The 12,231-nt window shown below is 37.8% G+C and overlaps 1 protein-coding gene and 1 long non-coding RNA gene across 10 annotated transcripts in view; both read right to left on the bottom strand.

Annotated features, from left to right (window-relative positions):
• Positions 1 to 1,405: 1,405 nt before the first annotated feature.
• LOC119628803 (uncharacterized) lies at positions 1,406 to 2,910 on the bottom strand. Its single transcript, XR_005244960.2, has 2 exons — positions 2,530 to 2,910; positions 1,406 to 1,634 (listed from the first exon to the last, which is right to left on the bottom strand). It is a non-coding gene; the product is annotated as an uncharacterized LOC119628803 (long non-coding RNA).
• Positions 2,911 to 3,965: 1,055 nt separating this feature from the next.
• LOC101741177 (huntingtin-interacting protein 1) overlaps positions 3,966 to 12,231 on the bottom strand; it is a 46,313-nt gene continuing 38,047 nt past the window's right edge. For all 9 annotated transcript variants that reach the window (XM_012695512.4, XM_038012406.2, XM_038012408.2 and 6 more), the window contains 6 exons: positions 11,753 to 11,873; positions 10,950 to 11,176; positions 9,932 to 10,173; positions 9,077 to 9,306; positions 7,180 to 7,337; positions 3,966 to 5,640 (listed from right to left, as the gene is read on the bottom strand). In XM_012695512.4, coding sequence (XP_012550966.2) covers positions 5,611 to 5,640; positions 7,180 to 7,337; positions 9,077 to 9,306; positions 9,932 to 10,173; positions 10,950 to 11,176; positions 11,753 to 11,873 — 1,008 coding nt within the window. In that variant the 3' untranslated portion in view covers positions 3,966 to 5,610. The remainder of the gene's footprint in view (positions 5,641 to 7,179; positions 7,338 to 9,076; positions 9,307 to 9,931; positions 10,174 to 10,949; positions 11,177 to 11,752; positions 11,874 to 12,231) is intronic.

Genomic DNA, 12,231 nt, shown 5'->3' with positions numbered 1-12,231 from the left:
CTGAACTCTACTGCGAACAACTGATGAGATTAAAGCAAGAAGTTGAGAGAAAGCGGCCGGAGTTAATCAACATAAGGTGTGTGGTTTTTCATCACGATAACGCTAGACCTCACACATCTTTAGCCACTCAGCAAAAATTAAGGCAGCTTGGCTGGGAGGTGTTAATGCATCCGCCGTATAGTCCTGACCTTGCACCTTCAGATTTCTACCTGTTTCGGTCTCTTCAGAATTCTTTAGGCAGTGTCAGGTTAACATCACAAGAGGACTGCCAAAACCAATTGTCGCGGTATTTTGATCAGAAGCCCTAAAATTTCTATAGCAATGGGATCGTGTCCCTACCTACAAGATGGCAAAAAGTTATGGAACAAAATGGTACCGACATACTTTAGTTAAATGTAAATAAACTATATTAAAAAATGTTGTGAATTTTCTTAAAAAATGCGAAGAAACTTTTTCCCCAACCTATTATTGATGTGCCTTTGGAAAACATACAGCATTGTATTATGAAGAAGCAGTGTGTACTTAGCTTAAATTCCTTGTCTATGTCCAACCATAGACAGTCAATTTAGTTCCATCTTTAGCCGCTAGGTGCTGCCAGCAAGTATAAAGGAAGCGCAGCCATCTTTGATCTTCTCGGAGCCACATGTCAGACATTGCCGATACACAAAACCAACCATTTCCTGGCAACGGAAGCTTCGGACATGTGTACGGGTTACAAATGCAGTGCTGACGCGGAGCCACATGTCAAACATTGCCGAGACACAAAACCAACCATTTCCTGGCAACGGAAGCTTCGGATATGGGTAGGGGTTACAATTAGACAAAATATTAACGTCCTGTCTATGGTCAGTTCAACAACTGAAACGGCTCAACCACAAAAGAGCTATTTGCAATGGTAGTGACAATCAAAATGAATCTGAAAGTATTTCACTAGCGGTTGACCTTTCGATTTTTAAACTAAGCGATAAGTTCAAGATAACTGTCAGCTTATAATCTCTCGGGGAGATACAACATCGTAGCCGATAGGCTATCACGAGGAAATCAACCTGTGAAATGGCACTTTTTACCACAAGTGACCACAAAAGTTTTTCGAAAGTGGGGTCATCCGGATATAAACCCATTCGCCGACCAAGATTGGATACCTTCAGCAGACCGTAGAGGATGCAACTAGCATGGAGAATTCCTCCTCTCAACCTTTTCCCCAGAGTACTGACTCACTTCAACAGTGTCTAGGGAACCTACCTGGTAGTGTTTCCAGACTGAGCGAAAGCATTTGGGTTTCCAAGCCCTCAGATCCCGAACGCTAGATAACTCGCACGAAATCCAAAACCTGCCTCCTCCACAGGGTAAACATTAACCCTGAAAGCTTAGAAACGGGGCGGGTTGTACAAATAATAGACTGGTCTACACAGGAGAAGATTTATTGAAAATAAGCTGGTGTCAATCCACTTTGCCAGCATACTTACCAGCAACTAGAAGATGGTGCATATGGTGCTACAGTTTTAAAATTGATTCTAAGTCTGCAGATGTTGCCAAATTCTGTTTTCTTTTTTTTCTCTTTTTTCTCTTCTTTTTCATAAAGAAAATTTTGCCTGTAAAACAATCCTTCTGCATAAAGCAGCGCTGTCGACTTTCTGTGGACAACATACATGTAGGACAGCAAACATTCTCAAGCTCTCTAATAAAAATTGCTATTCTAAAAAAGCCATCGGAATAACTAAACATAATTGAACTACTTATTACAACTTTACTAAGTATAGTCCCATTCACATGAGATCCGAGAATAGTTCTAAATTGGTTTTCTTCAAACTCAGCCACCAGATCACGCCTCAAGGTAGCTTGAAGGACACCAACAACCATGTTGCTGGCTACTGGACGCAGAGTTAATAACCTTACTTTGCTCAACATTTCTAAAGACAGTTTCTTTGATAACAGAGAAAAACATCTTTCTGATACCAGTCTTTGGGTCTAAAATTGAAATCCATTTTCGTCAATAATCTGCATAAGTGCTTTCTAAACATGAAACTAAAGACATGCCCAGTAAGATTCGTAAGGACTTTTTTCTAACTATGTGTGTTGTCACAAAAGCGGCATACCGTACTGTCAGTGGAAACTGGTCTTCGTTCAACCTTACGAGGTAGTGGCATCAACCCATCTCTTAAGAAGTTGTAGATCAGCAGTAGCCTCTGAGATGGATTGATAATGAACCAATGGACGAAATACTTTCTAGAGGCAATTGCAAATCATCCAAACGTTTACAATAATTATTGCCGAATAATAGAGCTTCCTAAAGATCCTCACGATTCTTTTTTTCAAAACATTTACTCATTATTTACTCATGTTGTATATACATCATTTATACAATTTATACATTTTCTTGTATATACAAGATAAAATGTTTATTACAAACTTATAAATATTTTTTAATTATTGAATTAACATGAAAGTTAACAGCTGTGTTTTTTCTATTTAATAATTATATAAATTATGAACATTATCATTGCGCTTCATAATTTTATTATAGCTTACCTATTTCATCATAGCGTTGTGCTTAATAATTTCACCAGCAGATAACAAACACGTCTTCATAATACAATGCTGTATGTTTTCCAAAGGCACATCAATATTACGGTTTTACATAATAAAACCGATATTATGTGCCGAGAAGGAAAACATACAGCATTGCAGGAAGTTCTTCCTGGTGAAGACTATGAAGATCAAAGATGGCTGCGCTTCCTTTATACTTGCTGGCAGCACCTAGCGGCTAAAGATGGAACTAAATTGACTGTCTATGGTTGGACATAGACAAGGAATTTAAGCTAAGTACACACTGCTTCTTCATAATACAATGCTGTATGTTTTCCTTCTCGGCACATAATATCGGTTTTATTGTTATGTAAAACCGTAATATTATATAGAAATAAAATAGTAAACCATGTTTACAATAAGTGAGCTGTTTAGGCTTAATATACTATTTGACATTGGACGGTAATGGGTAAATTGTAAAAAATAATAATCTAAGACAAGTTTTTTAACAATAATTATATACGCATTTCCATTTTATATAAAAATTATGATTCTTAGATCAGTAATTTCTTATAAAATGCTAGAAAAAGGCTGTAAAATGCCCTTATGTTAAAAACAAGAAAGAAAGTAAAGAAAACCCCAATTTGTGTTAGTTTACGTAATATTTTAAAACTCTGTATGGTAGTTTTTTTTCCAATGTTTAAAATAATTTCTAGTGCAATGTAATTAAGGTACAATTACTCTAATTTTTTAACTATCATCGATCATGTTCCGCATGTTACAACTTGATTGCGTACGGTGTCTGGGCTATCCTACGAATTCTATGTTAATTATTTTAAGTTTTTATAACATCATACAGGGTAGAAATATAAACGAATTATTCGTTATTGTGTAGTAGATGAGTTTTAATTTTAGTGAAATTTAAAATACTATAAAGTAAATGAAATTACAAATTATACAGCGCCCCCCTAACCCACATCAACGCCCCCCATTTTTTCCTGGGCCCCTTAACGCCCCCCTCTAGGTTTCAAACGCCCCCAGGGGGGCGCTATCGCCCACTTTGAGAAAGACTGGTCTAGAGCAACGATAATCACTCCCCGCGACCGTGTGGTTGGTTTATTAATTTTCTATTTCTAACAACTATATTACTGTTGTTCAGTTGTAATTTTTTTTAAATATAAAATGTGTATATGTAATGTATAATTTTTATGTAAAATTTATAAGTAAAACACACATTTTTTCATAACTTATCAAGTTATCACGCACACCGTGCTAATCTTTGTCGTGTTTAGTTTTCACCCTACGCGATTCAGTTGGCAGGTCGAGTTATCAGTGTTTTTTACAAGCGTTCCGAGATAGAGCACCGCGTGTATATTGTCAGTTATGAGATAAACGAAAAAGCTTTTGGATTTAATTAAACTTTGAAATAAAACGCACAATTTCGGTTGAACTATATTTACTGCATCCAATAGAAAGTAATAATATTAAGTTTGAAACTTCCATTGATTATGGTAATTTTTATTGTTTTTTTGCATAAAATCAGTAAAAATAGAAATTAATACACTGTGTAGTTTACTATTCGTTGATTTATGATACACATTTATTAGATTACGAAATAGTTTTTTTTTTTTTATATTAGATACATAAAAATACATAAAAACTTAACTTTTTTAATATATATTTTTTTAATCTTAGTCTCATTCGCTTAAAGCTCAATATCGTGGGAATCATATTCAGAGGAGGCTTAACAATCCAGTGAAATGCTTATTTTATAGTAAAATTTGATTTCAGATTAAACATCATGGTTATCATGATTAAACAACATAACTAAATATATAGAAAAAAAAAAACATCTTAATGTTTCCAGGAATTACTATTTTCTTTTATATACAGGGTGTAAAGAACTATTCCCAAAAATAGAGACACAGAGAGAGCTGAAAAAAATAATTCTCAAATTTATTTCAATTTTTGCAATTAAAATCCTGACGTGGAAATCTATACTTAATTATGGAAGGCGCCTTAAGCTTCATTTTTTAGCTTTACGACTGGAACTAACTAAACTTTTTTTTTTATATAAGCAAAATGTCGAGTTCCGCTTGAGGTAAAGTTTCTGAATTTTTCGACTTTGGAAACGAATATTTCACACCGTGTTTTTTTTATAGCCCTAGATGGGTGGACGATCTCACAGCCCACCCGGCGTTAAGTGGTTACCGGAGCCCATAGACATCTACAACGTAAATGCCGCCACCTGCTATGTTCATTACAACTGCGGCCAAGTTCTATGTTACTAAACGATTTTATTCCTACATTATTACAAATGTAGACCATTTTCGTTGTAGCTACCTTACAAAATACCATAACATGGAATACATTATTTTCCTTCTCCTTATCCCTGATTAACAAATTTGTTACTAATGTTGCGTGAAACCGTTTTGCCAATAGGGATGTCTACAAATTTTCGAAACTGTGTTTAGTATTTAGTACTAAGAGTTTAAGTGACACACAATTGCGGTAGGCAGCGGCTTGGCTCTGCCCCTGGCATTGCTGAAGTCCATGGGCAACGGTAACCACTCACCATCAGGTGGGCCGTATGCTCGTCTGCCTACAAGGGCAATAAAAAAATAAAAAATTTAAAAAACAAAAAAATAGTATAAAGTAATTAATCGGGAAATTACATTTTAAAAGTAGTATTTTTTTTCTGGCAACCTCTACAATTGAACGAAAAGCTGGCTATTATCTGCCTATTTTTGCTGCGAAATTGTCAGATATTTGTTATTCTTAACAACACTTTCCAAAATTCTTCAATATCCTAATATTTGTAGAACATATACATAGACTATACAAAAGATTAAATTAGTATAAAATAAAAACTCTCTCTAGATACTAAAATATTGTCGATTACAATGACATACAATCGTCTATAAAAAATTACTAAAAGTTTTGTTACTTGGATCAATTTTAATTCATATTCAATTTGATGTCAATTTTGTGGCTTCATACAAAAATGTTTTATAAAATATTTCAGTCTGTATCGATATTGTTTTTGCATAATTGGTGTTTCCTCAAAATATATTCCTAATGAAATCACTCCTTCCCGTTGGTTATGCTTCCATTCTGAAAGAATATAACAAATATTAATTTAAGGTTAGAAGCTTTCTAAAGTTACTGGTGGCAGGACCTCTTGTGAGTCCACACGGGTATGTACCACCGGCTCGCCTATTTCTGCCGTGAAGCAGTAATGCGTTTCGGTTTGAAGGGTGGGGCAGCCATTGTAACTACACTGAGACCTTAGAACTTATATCTCAAGGTGTGTGGCGCATTTACGTTGTAGATGTCTATGGGTTCCAGTAACCACTTAACACCAGGTGGGCTGTGAGCTCGTCCACACATGTAGGAAATAAAAAAATAATAAAAAAATTGGATATGTATGTTGGACTTCAGTATTACGCTTCACATATATCAAATTTTATATCTATGTTAATCTATTGTTAAATATTTTTTATAGAAAACTATAATATTAATGTTCGTAGGTGCTTGAAAATCAGTATTGTCAAGATTTCGAACAGGCAACCGAATTTGTGATAACACAATGTAGACATTACGTTGCAGTATATCTTAATTAAACTGAACAAAAATTCCATTCTAACTACTACTATAATTTTTTTGATTTAAAAATCTAATAAATACATTCTAGCAATACGAATAAATCACGTCAAGCTAAGCATCATTATACCGTGTAATTAATAACATTATTAACATTAACATTTGACTAACGATCAGCTCCGGCTTTCGGCTAAGATAAGCGGCGTTTGTTCCATTCCGTTAAAACTTCAAAACATTTTTTTAGTACGATCAACGTACAGTAGATGGCGCTAAATGTTTTCGACAAACAATCGTATTTCGTGTATCATTTACTCTTTTCGTGATGATATTTCGTGCGATTGTTGGCACTTTGAAAAGATTTTAGGCATTTACCAACAACGTAAGGAACGCTTCAATAAATTCGTTATTAAATTTTTTCTTAATGATGGCGAATTAGGTAATATACTAGTCGTCCCCTGGTAGTCAAAATTCGACTATAATTAATTGAAATCATAAGTTTGTACACTATTACATACCATTGTTAAAGATTATTATACTTCTTTAATCACAGAGATCGCCAAGACTACACTTTAGTCAAATATTAATAAAGAAAAACAGTATTTATTTAATCTATTCTCAATTTAACCACAGATTTTAAGCAATAAGAAAAATTTGATAACAAATGCATGCATGAATGTCTGTGTCAAATACATGGTAGAGGTAATGTTTTTTTATACTGATTTAATGTATTTTTAAGCATAATTAAAAAAAAATTAACATTCTGCACTCCTCTATATTTAGTATAGGTGAGGGAAATTTCATACTCCTCCGTCTGTGTAATCTTTTTATTTGTATTTATTGCTTATATGGGTGGACGAGCTCACAGCCCACTTGGTGTTAAGTGGTTGCTGGAGCCCATAGACATCCACGACGTAAATGCGCCACCCACCTTGAGATATAAGTTCTAAGGTCTCAAGTATAGTTACAACGGCTGCCTCACCCTTCAAATCGAAACGCAAAAAGGGGTCCAAAGTTTTTGCTTCACGTATGAACATATATAGGTACAGTTACCTCTTCTTGTTGCGCGAGCAGGTAGTGTCGCTTCCGCAGCGCGGCGAGGCGAGCCCGCTCCGCGTCCAGCGCGCTCTCCAGCTCCAGCGACCGCACCTTGCTCTCCATCTCCAGGATACGCGTCGCCGTCAGCGTTAGTGCCGACGTGTCTAGAGCTTCTGTTTCGATGGTAACAATACTCATATGAGAGAAATATTAGTAGGAAACTTTTTGTATTTTTAAAAAAAATCTATATTGTAATAAACAGAAGCTATGTTCGTTGAGTAGGTCGCGTATATAAGGGTGCGTTCCACTAAGCGCCCGCAATCACATCACTAATATTAAATAAAAAAAAATTATTATAATTTTTTTCAATATACATATATCGGTTAAACAATAATTAGTTAAGTCTATTTTCAAGATTTACAGATTATAACCTAACCTCTTGTTGTGAACGCTTAGTGGAACGCATCCTAAGTAGGAGTGTCACAGTGGTCGCTTACCCCGGCCACCGTCCTCGTCGAACCCGTCGCTTGCGACGAAGGGCTCGTCGAGTAAATTAACCCATAGACACAGCCCACTGAGTTTCTCGCTGGATCTTCTCAGTGGGTCGCGTTTCCGATCCCGTGGTAGATTCTGCGAAGCACTGCTCTTGCTAGGGCCAGTGTTAGCAACACTCCCGGTTTGAGCCTTGTGAACTCACCTACTGTGGCGGGTAGCCATCATACAACGCAAGATAATTGACAGATGCCTGAATCTCGCTTACATTTTCAAGATAAGCTTGCATATATACAAGATCCGAACAACAACATTCGGACCGTCAAATATCACCCGCTCGGTGGAAATCTTCCCTCCGTCGTTTAAGCCTCCAAACTTACTAGTTCGGTGAATCTAGAATAACCCCCCCTCGAGGTTACTAGAATAGGTAGGAAAACAAAAAAAGTCGCTTACTAGACTTGCGCAAAACATCACTTCTCAATGTAATGTGATATGACATCACTTTTACAGACAGGTGATATTACTCGAAAACATTACACATCACTCTTAACATTACTCGGTGCGTTCAATAGATACTGTGATGAATACATTGTATCTATACACCCGAATCATTACTTAAGTGATGTGTTCATACTTTGTATTATAATACACTGTTATATTACTTGACAGAGATTGACTTATTTAATAATATAATAATTTTATTTTTTACTTAATATAATTTATTGTGGGATGAACGGATTTCATATGGCGACTTAGACTGCAAATTGAGCTCGACGATAATGTTAATATACGAGAGCAGTAGACGCATTGTTTCGGCGCGGTCTCCTCAAAATGCATCCAAAGAGGACAGTACTTTCATTTAGACGCCATTCTTTCTTTCACTTATTAAACACGCATTAAAACAAATAATAAAACTATCTTCAAACAAGTGCTTAAGTAATTCAAACACAAAAATTTATATGAAATATTACTAAACAATTACGAGCGACTAGCGATTTTACAAAAGTTGCGAATAAAAAATTAAGTAACTACTTGCGGGGAGCTACCGGCTGGCCGCATGAAAAATATAAACACAAATACCTATATTAAAATTCAGACGTACCATAGGTATAAAAATGTACCTAGCGGCCAGGGCATACGGTTCAAAATCACTAGGAATAATTCCGTGTCGCTTGCTCATTTATTTTGCGTAGATCGGTCTGTCTCGCTCGCTCGGTTCCGTTCGTGTATCAAGCAACAGCAACATTACACGACAAAGAAAGAAACATGTTGGGTGATAGCTTCGCTAGAAGTAATAGTGTTCTGTGGGTGATAGTGTGATGTTTGTTTCCTTCGCGTAATGTGTGATGTTGCATTACATCGTAGAGTAATATTACCGGAGTAATATCACTCGCATTACTTACACATGTCTATCGCTTACCCTGTTCGTTGAGTCGCGCGGAGGCGGCCCGCACGGCGCCCACCAGCGCGCCGGTGGCGGCGGCGACCCCGCGCGACGCCTGCGTGAGGCGGGTGAGGGCGGGGGTCTGCGGGGGGGCGCGCGCGCGGGAGGCCGCCACGAGCTGCGCGGTGCTGCCCGCCACCTCGTGCGCCGCCGCCGACACGCCCTCCATGCGCCCGCTGCCGCCCACCGCCTCGTCCGCTGACGATCTGTTGTGGAACAACTTGAACGTAGTGCCAGTGAGAACTCACAAAGAGAAGCGAAATCAGACATCGCTTGGGATGGTCCGTCGTTTGCTTAATAATCGATGACACTTATTATCTATCTATATTATTCGTGGAAGTCCAGAGGTTTAAAAGGTGGATAAATATGAAAATTCTGGCAATTAAATAAAAATATCAATTTTGTTTTTCCTTTGATGTGTCCCCCGTCAGACGGATTCCTTTTTATCTATTTTTCATACCCCTAAGTAATAAGGTTTGTCCACCCCTAACATTAATTTTTTGATTTTTTGGACATTTTTTTATTATAATCTGGTATTAGGTATGTGGTTGAATGAGGTTTTGTTATTTTTATATTTCCTCATCTTTCACAGCGCTACATGCCTCTTTTACTCATTTACCACATCCTTACACACTTACAATAAGTTAATTTTTTTTCTACACTAGAAATTCCCCAGAAATCTTATAGAATATGTCAAAACAATGTTTGCCGGGTCAGCTAGTGTAAGATAATATAGTGTTGTTGAAAAATTTAAGGGTTTTCAGGAATAAAATGTGATTAAAATTAGTCATGATTATTATATAAATTTGCTACAATGTCTAAGATTCTTACACGAGTAGCTTGGCAGCGAAGACTACGGCCTTCGCCGCGGATATCAATCCTTCGGACCACTGCGGGTTCTTCCGGTACATCTTCTGCCGGGAGTGCTGATCGCCGAGTTCGTTTTGCAGCTGTCTGGCGTCTTGGACGAGAACCTTCACCGCGGCCATCAGGGTGGTGCAAGCGTCCAGGATCTTACCGTTGACTTCTAACTTCACCCCGGAGTCGCCAGCTCTACTGGCCGCTAACATTTCCTGTACATAGGGTATACAATTAGGATACTTTCAAATAAATCTACTAATATAATAATATATACACGTTTTTAATATACCATCAAATTCATTAACATAGTTTTTTTGTGCTTATATTAAGTTGCACCTACACACAGGTCAAAAGATTTTACTTTACGAAAATAATAAAAGCGAACTTAAGATAACAGCTACCACTAAGGGTGGGGGGAAAGGGTCAATTGTTTTTATTAATTAAATTGAAAATATTTATTTAGCTTTAGGTAGCTGCTGTGTACTTTATTTTTACTCGGAATACTTAATTATTCCTATAATTGACAAGTTCAGAGCAATTATTATCACGTTTTGAAGTGCTTTTAGTGCAACAGATTTTCACTTTTTCAGTTTGTACTCCATTTGCATTTACAAATCACATCCTCTTCTATTCTGTCTGAATATTTCGTAACATTTTTTTCTCTTACATAGATTGATGAACCAGTTCAAGGTACACTGGTGGTAGGACCTCTTGTGAGTCCGCGCGGGTAGGTACCACCATCATGCATATTTCTGCCGTGAAGCAGTAATGCGTTTCGGTTTGAAGCGCGGGGCAGCCGTTGTAACTACACTGAGACCTTAGAACTTACATCTCAAAGTGGTGGCGTTGTAGATGTCTATGGGCTCCGGTAACCGCTCATCCACCCACCTGAGCAATAAAAAAAAACACGTGTACCCTAGAGTAATGACTGAAGTTAGACATTACGTGAGAAACGTATGCCTCTCAAGAGTGCAGTACGCCGACTGACCTCTATCTGCGAGGCGGCGTGCTCTATGGCGGCGTCCATGTCGTCGAGCTCGTCGTCGACGGTCCGCGCGGCGCCGTCGGGTCGCAGTGCGGCGGCGGCGGCGTGCGCGGCGCCGAGCACGCGGGCGCGCGCCTCCCCGCAGCGCGTGCCCGCCGCGCGCCCGCCCCGCACCGCCTCCAGGCACTCCCTCGTCGAGCTCAGCATGGCGCGGCATTCGTTCTGTAGTTCTGTCATACAAACAAACGACAAACTTTTTTTATTGCTTAAATGGGTGGACGAGCTCGCAGCCCACTTGGTGTTAAGTGGTTCCCGAAGCCCATACATCTACAACGTAATGCCGCAAACCCACCTGGAGATATAAGTTCTAAGGTCTCAGTTTAGTTACAACGGTTGCCCCACCCTTCAGACCGAAACGCATTACTGCTTGACGGCTGAAATTGAAGCCAGGGTGGTGCTACCTACCCGTGTAGTCTTAGAAGAGGTCCTACCACCAGTAAGATTAATATTACTAAAACTAATTTATATTATCATAAAATATTTTGCCTCCGACTGTGATTACTATAATATGGTCCGAATTTTATTTCCTAACGCAGCAAGTGTCTTTGTCACAGATATGTATATCGTATCTTTAGAATTGAAGTAGCTTTTTTTTATTGCTTAGATGGTTGGACGAGCTCACAGCCCACTTGGTGTTAAGTGGTTACTGGAGTCCATAGACATCTACAACGTAAATGCGCCAACCACCTCGAGATATAAGTTCTACGATCTCACTATAACTCAGTATATTGATAACGTATACTCACTATCCGTCAATTCCAAGCTGGTGGAAACATGGGAAGCCTCTGTGACGTAGCCAACGAGCTGCGCGGTGTTGTGGGCCACGTTTATTGCGGATTTCATTACAGCTTCCTCATTGCCCTTGATCTGTGCATAAAGTTTGTATTTAATTTTCATTGAAAGCCTGCACTAAGAACACTTTTAAACGGACTGCAAGTTAAAATACTTCATAATTCCATATTCAAAATAAATTATCGTCGCTGTCAAACCAAAACCTGCTATGTATAAAAACTAAAATTTTAGTTAAGTTTTTTTTTTATGAAAGTGAATTTTTAAGAACTACATATATCAAATGCAAGCTACAGATAAATATTAAAGCTATAGACACTTAACAATTTTTTTTATACGGTAGTAAAGTTGGACATTTCCTCCCGCGTGTAAAAAAAACAATTTAACTGTTTTTTAATTTTTAAATAAACTACTACTAATTGAATAAGAACTGTCT

This window comes from Bombyx mori, chromosome 8 (genome assembly GCF_030269925.1).
Source record: "Bombyx mori chromosome 8, ASM3026992v2".
In the NCBI taxonomy this organism is placed as follows: domain Eukaryota; kingdom Metazoa; phylum Arthropoda; class Insecta; order Lepidoptera; family Bombycidae; genus Bombyx; species Bombyx mori.
This window is presented reverse-complemented; position numbering and strand designations above follow the sequence as displayed.